The sequence below is a fragment of the Pseudopodoces humilis genome, chromosome 2, assembly GCF_049639895.1.
Source record: "Pseudopodoces humilis isolate 2021_Gansu_Grassland_sample_001 chromosome 2, ASM4963989v1, whole genome shotgun sequence".
Taxonomy (NCBI): domain Eukaryota; kingdom Metazoa; phylum Chordata; class Aves; order Passeriformes; family Paridae; genus Pseudopodoces; species Pseudopodoces humilis.
The window spans coordinates 63,155,829-63,166,419 of record NC_142201.1 but is presented as its reverse complement, the minus strand read 5'-3'; the positions used below and the strand labels follow the sequence as shown (position 1 = coordinate 63,166,419).

Sequence of the window (10,591 nt, the reverse complement as noted above, 5' to 3'; positions counted from 1 at the left end):
GAGCGGCGGGGGGGCAGCGCCGCCCGCCATTGGCCAGTTCAAGCCCCGCGGCCGGGCCAATCGGGGCGGCGCCGCGCGGTTCAAACGCTCGTGGCGCGGCGGGCATGGCGGCGCGCGCGGTTCCGCAGCTCCTGGCTCTCCCGGCTAGCCGCAGGTCCGAGCCCGCATTCCGCGGTAAGGCCGGGACACCGGGGACAGGGATAGCCGGGCACCGAGGGGCGTTGCGGCTCCCCGCCGCGGGCCGCCCGCTCGCCTGCCCGCGCGGGGCTGAGCGTTACCGGCCGCCGTTGCAGGCTCGCGCGTGGCCGCGGCGGGTGCAGGAGAGCCGGTGCGAGAGAGGAGCCGGTCGGTCTCTCCGGAAAGTGGGAGCGGAGGGCAGGCGCTCCAGGCGAGGTCGGAGACCGGGCAGGTCTTGGTAGCAGTGTTTGCTGTTGTGGTCTCAGAGCTTCCGAGCGGGCGTACGAGACTTCACCCTCCTTTGGTAGGGCTGGGGCCGGCACGGGCCCCACCCCATCCTATCCCCGGCCCCAGGTAGGACTCCTGGGCTGGAAGCCTTCCCTAGTGACAAGCGGGATGCCCTGGTGTTAAAAGCATCCTCTTGAAAGCAGCAAGCGCGGCGCTGACCTAGACCCAGACCCGCGCTCTTGTGCTTATTTACTTTCTGACCGGTTCGGTTTCTGTAAGTTAAAGCGAGGGATTCGCTTTGGTGCGGCTTTGCGGTTTGTGCGAGGGGCGGTGAGAGCCGTGCTTGAAGCAGAAGGTGCTGGGAAGCTCTGGGATGCACTTCGAACTCGCTGCTGAATGAGCTGTGGTAGCTCCTTCAGAAGCAGGGGATGGACACTGCCTTCTGGACGCTTTGTCCAGAGAAGGGCAAGGAGCTGTGGAAGGGTCTGGAGCACAAGCCCTGTGAGGAGCGGCTGAGGGAGCTGGGGGTGTTTAGCCTGGAGAAAAGGAGGCTCAGGAGAGACCTTCATCGCTCCCTACAACTGCCTGGAAGGAGGGCGGAGCCAGGTGGGGACCGGCCTCTTCTCCCAGGGAACCAGTGACAGGACAAGAGGACACAGACTGAAGCTGCGCTAGGGGAGGTTTAGGTTGGGCATCGGGAGGAATTTATTGACGGAAGGGGTGTTTAGATATGAGACTCGACTGTCCAGGGAGATGGTGGAGTCACTATCCCCTGGAGGGACAGTGACAGCTGTTCCTAGGGCCTTTCCATGATTACTTCATGATGGTATTGGCACTCCTGGTAGAATTAATACTTGTTCAAATCTCTGAGTGACGGTGGAAGGGAAGGAAATTGTTTTACTGATGTTCAGCTGGTTTCACATGCATGGTGCTTTTCATGTGTGCTGTACTTGCTACTGCCACAAATGAAAAGTGTGTTTACTGAACCACCAGTAACTATGTGAAATATTGGACAGGCACACAGAAGGTAACAGCAAGCCTGAGTTCTTCATGTTACAAAATTCTATTTCTTTTAGCTTAATACAGCAAACCAGCCATTTTGTCTAGCTGTGAAGTTACATTCAACTATCCCTTGAATATTTACTTTCTCAAGAAATGTGAGAATGTGTAAGACATTGAGATGTGAAAACATTTTGTAATCCATAGTGTCTATATTTTATAACGTCGTGATGCTTTTCTAGCTGCATTTCCTTCTTGACTAAGGAAGTGTAACATTCATATTTTAGCTGAAAATGTAACAAGTCTGTCTTAAAATCTTCTAGAACAAAGACAACAGAAAGTCAAAGAATATCTATCAAGAAAGAGGACTTCTGGTGTGCCCATTCAAGAAGACCAGACATCCATCAGGTAGTATTTCTGCTATGGCTTACATTCTCTTATTTTCATATTCGCTAATGTTCCTTCATTTTTATCTCAGCTGTCTTTTGTAAGTTCCTCTGATGCAATGATACCACTTGCTAACTAGAATGTTCATTTTCAGTCACATGTAGTACTGCCAGGTCTCTTATATAACACATCACAAAGCACCTGAGGGAAAATTTGGATTTGCAACTTTAAATTGAGATGGTTTTCTGAGTTGTCAATACATTTTCATAGTTGCTAGGAGAGACACTTAGTGGTTTTGTAACTTTCTGGGTAGTCTGATGCCAGCTCTGGTGCCTGACTGAAGGTTTTGGAGCCTTGTCAGTGTGGTAGGAACTACATGTCCTCTTTCAGACTTGCCTCAGATGTCCTGGGCTCTCATGATTGCAGTAGCTGAGCTTCAGCTTCTTGAGCTCCCCCTTTCCACTCAACTGCAGTATTTAGAAACTTCTGTAGCAGATGCATCAGACTAGACAAGTTGGTACTCATTCTTAAGCATGAGAAATTACACCTGCAGTGTAAATTCCAATTTGTTAGCTCTTTATGGTGTAAGAAGGGAAGTTTTACAGCCTGGGTTCTGATTAGTGGTTGCTTAACCATTTGTTTTTGCTGGAGGAATAGTGCAAGCTAAACAGAAATGCTTCAGTATGAGTACATTCTGCAGACTGCCAACTGAAACATGTGAACGTACTCTAAAAATACATTCCTTTGTTGAACGATTTAAGATGTCTTTTTCTTATTAAGCAGTAGCAGAACTAGGAGAGCAACTACCAGTAAACTGCAAGATAAGTTACAGCTCTCAACATCTCCCAAACCAGAAATGGTAAGTTTTTGACTGATACTTAAATACTGATGGCACTCTGTTTCTATGGTTACAACACTCCACTTACTTAAATCTATTTATGTTGTATGACTTCTAGAGCATGAGAAGTTTGCAGGTGCAGAGGTGTGGTTTGTTAGAATTTTATTTAGTCACTGCTTATTATATACTTTTTGTAAAGCTGCCATATTACAGTAGGAAATGGATCATATTGATATTCAGTTTGTACCCAACAGGAGCGAGAGTTAAAGAGGATACCATTCTTGCTGAAATAATGCTTAAATTTTAACAATATTTCTCAAGAATCTCAGAGGGGTTTTTGTTACATTTTTGAGTCTTTGGGGAAGCTATTTGAAATCTGAGTACTGTCTTTTGTCACAGTAAAAAAGTTTACTATTACTTGAAAGAAAGCCAAACCATTAACAAAATAAACTGTTGAGTGTATATGTTTTTTTAGTGGTGTGCTGGAAAAACTAATGTCATCAGAAGTAGATGCCAGTACCTAATCAGAGTTTAAGGGAATGTGTTCCCTGTATAATTTCATGTCATTTTCCTGGAATTAAGATGCAGAAATGGTTGTGCTGCTTAGAAATAGCAAAACAGAGATTCTTCTGCAGATCTGTTCTCAGGGAGAGGTGAGGTAAAAATAGACATAAGACCTGTGTTCATGTTAGACAGTTTAGAGTTTGGGTTTCAGAAGATTTGAGATATGGGATTATTTGAGGAGAAAAACAAAAAACTTAAGACTTCAAAGATGAATGTTGAGGAGAAAAATTACCAAAGTGAGAACAAGTGTTTTTTTACAAATTTCCTGCAGGGACATGTATTTTTCTGTATCTTGTGTGATTTCAAGTTGAGTACGTAGTTTCCTGAAATAACAGTCCTTGCATTCAAGCTCTTGTTATGCAGGCTTTGTCAAATCTAACTACTAAGCCTCAATGACAGACCAGGAAATGAGTTTTCTTTCAGGCATCTTCCTTAAAGTCTGCTCCTGCAGACTTCTATGTGTCATTCACACTTTTTTTCCCTGCTTTTGGATATTTCACTCTTCCAAAAGCTGTTGCTTGGACAGTGCTCAATTAGTTGCTGTAGAGCAACTTTTTTTGGAGGAAAAGACTGCATTCCATTTTTCATGGGGGGTTATGCTGAGAACATATGGCTGAGAGTTTCAGTAAAGCCATGCAAAACTGATGTAACTATTCTCAAATTGCAGCATCCTACATCTCAATTGTAAGAAAAATTTTCTTCTGGTAACATCTCTGAGTGTCCTTTACTCACTGCCTTGTGTTAGTAGACTATTCACACTAAGTGGAGGAATGGTGCTGCCTCTAAGTTATGAGATATGCAAACAGAGATATTGCTCTTGAGTTTATACAGCCTAAAGCATGTCTCTACTTTATAAATCTTCCAAGGAGATAATTTGGGCAGTTTAAAGCCAACAGTTACTTTCAGAGTTTTATTCTGTACTTCCAAGGCAAAATTTAAGCAATTTTTATTTGATTTTTGATGTGGAGATGGAGTAGTGGAGTAGTGGAGATGTGGATACTGCAGTAATAATTGACAGATTATCTACTCAATATTTATACATTACTTCCATATAGGCACCTTTAAGCCTTTTAAGCACTTTAGCCCGGTAAATCATTGGAAGCCTCTTTGGAAACAAGTAACGTGCAGCATGAGCATACTTCTAACATTTCCATGAATATACTTTTGATTTCAGGAAAATAAAGAGAATGCTGATCAAGTGTCATGGGACCAATCAATTTTAAACTCAGAAAAAAAAGTAAATTTAAATTCTTCTACAATCCCACTGACAAGTTACATATCAGGGACAAACTGTAATCTTGAAAATCAAGCTCCAAAGAATAAAGTCATTGATATAAAATCTCAGCATGTATCACTTAGCAAAGCCATCTTGGAAATAAAAAGAATCAAAGAGAGGCATTTGACAGCAGAAAAACAAAATGCAAGTATCAGTGTACCAAAGAAACCAGCTCTTGGCAGATATCGTGGCAGAGTTATCCAATCCAAGATAAATTCTTTCTGGAAAGCAGGAAAAACTGAGGGGGAAAAGAGTTCTTTGCCAGACAAGAAGCTTTTTCCTTCTGCCACCAAACAAGCAGCAAATTCTTCGTCCACAAAAAGCTGTAATGCAGTTCTGAAGACCATCAAAGTCACAAACAACCCTAAGTCTGTAAAATCAAATGATGTCCTGCCATTTCACAGCAAACCATCTGATAAAGCTGCTACTCAGTCTGGTTTGAAGAAACAGCTGACGTTTACTGTGCCACCAAAGAAAGTAACAGTCCCAAAAGTGGTTGGTGGTAGGGCACCACAGCCACTGAAGGCTGCTTCTAGCAATCCTGATCGCAAAGTGTGGGGTGTGAAGAAACGTGCAGATTTTTGTGAAGATGCAAGACCAGAAGCTCCAGCGAAATCAACTTCTGTTGCTCCTGGTACAAAATCAGGACAGAATTCTAAAACAGATGGCAACAGAAAATCTATTCTGCCAAAAGAGTCAGCAGAAGTGAGAAGGTAACTAAATTACTGTTGAAGCTTACCTCTTGGAAGTTATTCAGGCCTTTTTCCCAAGAACATCTAGTTTGATCTATATGTTGCTGTATAGACTCTGAAAAACAGAACTAAGTGTTTGGACTTGATGCCCAAGGACAGCAGACTAAAACTTTAGGCTTAAACTGAGAAATCAGGATTCAATTGCAGGAGCTCTCCAGGATTACAACCTTCCCATGCAGTTAAAAAATACATGTTGCTGCAGCTGATTTTTTTTTTTTTTTTTTTTAGTCTAAGTGTTGTAACAGCCTTAAGGATGTCAGATAATCCTGTAAATTAATTTCATGTGCATATCACAGTTTAAAAAAATGATGGGCAGGATGTATATAGGCAGGAGCATCTTTACAGACTGAAGGAGAGAACTTGTCAATGACATTTTTCAGTTTGGTGAGTGCAGCATAGACAATGGGTGGGAAAATGATTCACAGTCTAAGAGTCATTTAATACTCCATATAGAGCTCCTTGTAGTAAGTCACATTTACTAAAAATTGATGGTCTTAGGGGGTGGGGTTCAAATGAAACATTAAAACTGAATTGCATTTCACATCAGTTTCAGACTTCATAAATTGTGTGATAGGGTTGTTTTGGGCTGGTCTCCACACTTAGTCTTAAGACATTAGTTTCTAGCTTTTTGGTTGAAGTGGGACTGGGGAGAAAAGGTGACAAAGGTTAACAATTCAGAAGCATTTTTTTACCTTCCTTTGAAAACAAGGGTCTGTAACCTAAGTCTTTTGTTGCAGCTGGAAGGGAAGAGACTGAAGTGTTTTAACCTGGTAGATACCTAAAGCAGACAGTAATATGCGTAGTTCTGAAATTTCCATGCAGACCTAAAAGGCAGCTTTATTCCTCTTGGGATTAAAGGAAGAAGACTCAGACTACCTGGAAAGTATATCTTAGCATGACTTAACCTAATCAGTGTCAGTCATTGTGAAAAAAACTATAAAACATCTGTCACTTCAGCTAATAATATTCCTAAATGCAGAGCTCGCTTGGAAGAATGGAGGGCATCTAGAGGAAAAGTGATGAGACAACCTCCTCTACATGCACTTCTGGGACCCCAGTCTAAAAGTAAAGAACAGGAGTTATCTGCTGCTGATAAAGAAAAGGTCAACAAGACTCTGAGTGAATGCCTGCAGTTAACACAACAGGTACTTGGACCTCTGCCTGCTGAGTTCTGATCATGTAGGTCCTGACAACACAAAAATCCTCTGAGCATGTTTGATCCATGTGAGTCAGATGGAGGGGACTAATTGTTCCCCAAATTAAGCAATATCATAGCTTTTGCCAATAGCTGAAGAATTTAACCTTTACTAACTCACTGAGCTACTAAGTAAGTATAGACAATAATGGTAATAATAGTAATTGAACAGTAATGTAATGAGAGTAGCTAGAAGGAATTAACCTAAAACAAGTTTGCATTTGCAGAAACTTGTCTGTACTTCTGAAAAAGTCTGTTTCCAGTAATTCTGAAGGTGCCTCTACATCTTACTATGCCTTCTACTTAAAATAATTGTACAAATAATTCTAATTCTGAAGAATAGGTGAATAACAATTCTGGCAAAGAAAAAAACAAACCTTGCCTTCTAGTTCAAAAGCAGCAAAACTACGGCAGCTCAGTGTGTCAAATGCATTTAATCTCTACTTTTGTGCTGATTTTAGGGACATCAAAGTGATGAAGTACGTGCCATGTTGGAAGATCTGATACAGAGCATTCCTGGGGTTAAAAAGCTTGCAAAATATTGGATCTGCTGTATGCATCTTGAGCAGATGGGCCATCTCGGAGAGCTTATTGCTGTCTATGAGAGGGCCATTTTGGCAGGAGCAATGGTAAGCAACTTTCCTTAAAATTTGAGATTAACAATTAGAAAGGCATGAAAGTATGGCATGTAAAATACAACTGCTTCTGATTTTATTAAGTACCTTTATAGTAGGAAGAGAGCCACATGACCTACCTGACAATTTGGTTTGCTCTGTAACCACTGTAGGTATTACTTTGAAGAAAGGTTTAGGATCATCAAATTACTATATGATGTTCTGCCTAGAAGGAATTAAGGACTGAGTTTTCTAGTGCCACTAGAAACCCAAAATAGAACTTAATTTTACACTTACCGATGGGCTTCATTGCTGTCCTTTAATATCAGCAAGATTTCAGGGCATCAAACATATCTTTAGCACACCAAATACTGAAAATACAGGATTTGCTTTTGTTCTAAGTCTGAACAGCATTAAATAGAGGATCTGTAATATGAACATCATGTGGCCTGCTCTACTTTCCATGTAACTATTATACCAATCAAATAAACTGAGATGATAATTCATTTTGGAATTGTTTTTCTAAAACAGTACAACTTTTTTTCAGCCCAGAGAGGAATTACGACACACATTAATAGATACAATCAAAAATATGGAAGTTCTTTTAAACTCTGACAGTGGTAAGTCTGAATGCTCTGTTCTAGTTATATGTCTGACTTGACAGGCAACACAAGCTGTTTAAACTATTTGTACTGACATAAAATTTTAATTCTTGGAAAATTTTTTGTGATCATTTTATACTCAATTTTCTTTGAAAACAATCTTGGCTAAACAAATCCTTTTCAGCAGTGGGCATGTTAAAATGATTGGAAATGCTCTTGTATTCAAACTTGTTACTTTATCGAAGCTCTGTCATTGAGCTATTTCAGCCTGATAATCAAAGAGTAAATAAAAATACTCTTGTGAGCTAAAAATCAGTGCCTCTGACACAAACTCCTTCACTATTAGAAGCCTGGTTGTGTTATGGCATAGTGTCAATTAAAGGTTGTAAATATTCTGATTTTGGAAGTAAAGCAGCCATAAATATTTCCCTTAAATGTAACAACCTTGACAAGTATCTGAACCCAGAAAGTGTCTGAAATACTTGAGAGCTGCTGCATCTGAAAAGGAAGAGAATGATTTCTCAGGATGTGTACCTAGCCTGAGCTTTTGAAGGTGGCTAAAATTATCAGGAATTTAAATTGCATTGAAGTCTGGGCCACAACATACTTACCTGAAATCTTAACATGAGAATAAAAGTTAGCTCTCTAAAAGCATTCTCTTTAGTTGTAACTAATGGCAGGTGTACTTTCTTCAATGCTTCATTTTTAGGGGGAACTGTGATGGAAGCTCATTTACGTGAGGTAGTGGAAGACATCAAGGAACCAAATTTGTCTGTAGAGCCAGTTCAGGAAAACTTCAAAGATGTCTGCCCTGATGATGACCAAAAAGAAGAGAGTGATAATAAGAAGACAGAGACAAACAAAAAAGAAGAAATTGATTTAGAATTAAAACCAAGAGCAGAGATCTTGCCAAAAAAGAATAAAAAGCACAAGGCTAAAGAACGGGCAAAAAAGAAAGGAAAGTGTGAAAGAGAACAGAATGAGGATGGGATAAAAAATACAGCTCAAGCAATTAATTCTCCTGAGAAGGAGAATGACACATCTTATTCAATGAAATACAACCCTCCTACCACACCATATTTGGAAAGGTAAGATTGCTTCAGGTAACCATGGAAAGTCTGTAGTTTCTAGAGTAGCTGTTTGTGTCCTGTTGAAACAGAGAGGTACTGCAATTTTGAATACTTAGTTAAAAGCTTTCAAGAACCACATTTCAGGATTGCTTCCCCTTCATTCAGAAGGAAGTATTTTTAAGAAAGCTTTACTCAAACTGTTTTGCTTTTTGAATGATTCACTGCAGAGTAACCAGACTTTTATGGCAGAGACCTGTATTCCAGATTTAGGATTCCCTCCTATGGAATCCTCCCTGCCGATACGGCAGTAGCAGTTCTACGCTGAGCTAGGCAAAGAGAAAGATGTCTCCAGATCTCCCCTTTTCAACTGTAGATAAGGTTGTATGTGATGTAACACAGAATTAGTGAGCAAGATGTAACTGGCCTGTAAAAATTATTTTAATTGTATCTTGAGGCAAAAACCTGGGTAGTAACCTTAGTACAAACCGGCCAATACTTAATTTTTTTTTTCCCATAAGTTTTCTTCTAAGACAGTAGACTTAGGGAAGTTGTGCTCAGCTTTGACATCTGATGGAGTCGAGTCCTGGCAGCTGTCCACTGTCCCTTGCAGCAGGAAGAACAGTTTACCCTGATGGAGTGGGAAAGAATCTTTCTTTGGGAACTCTTTTTAGGAGATTTTCTGGGTTAAAACATTTTGCCCAAGAAAAGTTGTACATCTGGTTTTAACTGAATAAATGGGAAGGGACCTGCTTCCTTTGGCTATGGGAATGGGAAAAAGTTGAACAGGAATCATGGCTTCCTGTTGCTGCTGGCTGCTGCAGAGAACTTGTATGATGACATTGCCTATGTTTAGTGGTTTTGGTTTGTTTTTTTCTTTTCATAAGTGTGAAGATGCATCCTGAGGCAAATGACTGCAGTGCTAAAGATCTGAAAATCATAACTCCTTTGCGATATTCTCAACGCATTCGGGAGAAGATGGGCAAGCTGCCTGATGCTGTTAAAGATCAAGATCCATGTGTCTCTTCACATGAGCAGCTGGGAGATTTGGAATCAAAAGCCTCTGTGTTTATCCACAATCAGAGCAACGCCCTCCAAGAAACAAGCGCTGAAATAGAAGAGTAAAAGTAGTGCTATTGCTACAGGGGAGTTAAAATTTGATACTTTTTAGGGAGAGTTGAATGGTACTTGTTTTATGCAGCTTTGAGAAAGGAGCTGTCTAAAAATTTGTGGACTGCCTGAGTCACTAAATAAACTTTTAAAGTTTCTACTTTTTCAAAATTGTAACAAAACTGGTTTTAGTACTAGACTAAGTACTGTTGTCTTTATATTGACTATGTTTCATTAAATTTTCAATTAAGGACTATGTATAATGCTTCATGTTAATAGTTGATAGTAGTATATTGCTAATACCTACTGTTTTCTTGTTGCAATTCCTGTGAATTCCATAGAAACATGCAATCTTTTAGTTTAAGAAAACCAAGTAATGTAGGTGCTCCAGTAATACAATTACCTATTCAGACAAGATTTAGCTTTGAAAACTGAAGCCAGCTAATAAGGTGTGTGCTGAATTTAAACCGTTTTATCTAGTTTTAGGGCTGCTTCAACAAAACAAAGTTTAGTCTCTTTAGTTACTGAGATTTATTCATTATCAAGTAATCCTAGATGAGGTCTGATACACTACTTACTATGTGACAGTTTTTATGTCTGTACTATGGTATACTTATTAAATTCATTAATTTAGTTGTGTTTGTTCTTTATTTAAAGATTAAAGCTATTTAGTCTGTTCTTTAAAGAACACAAACAGATCACGGCCCTGTTTCCCATGGTTCCTCTCTGGGCCCGGCAGTGCCACTCCCGCCTTGCCGCGGGCCGGGCGGGGCCAGCGCCCT

The 10,591-nt window shown here is 40.5% G+C and overlaps 1 protein-coding gene across 2 annotated transcripts; it reads left to right on the top strand.

The window, feature by feature from the left end:
* The first annotated feature begins 92 nt into the window (after positions 1-92).
* Positions 93-10,442, top strand: CKAP2 (cytoskeleton associated protein 2). 2 transcript variants are annotated; one of them, XM_014261222.2, is made up of 9 exons: positions 93-174; positions 1,728-1,812; positions 2,575-2,650; positions 4,368-5,182; positions 6,201-6,366; positions 6,878-7,045; positions 7,578-7,650; positions 8,342-8,720; positions 9,587-10,442. In XM_014261222.2, exons 1-9 carry the CDS (start codon positions 105-107, stop codon positions 9,822-9,824), a joined length of 2,070 nt encoding a protein of 689 aa, XP_014116697.2. In that variant the 5' UTR covers positions 93-104; the 3' UTR covers positions 9,825-10,442. The 2 variants fall into 2 exon arrangements, with proteins under 2 accessions (XP_014116697.2, XP_087907627.1); XM_088051501.1 differs by having other exon boundaries at positions 2,572-2,650.
* Positions 10,443-10,591: the final 149 nt, after the last annotated feature.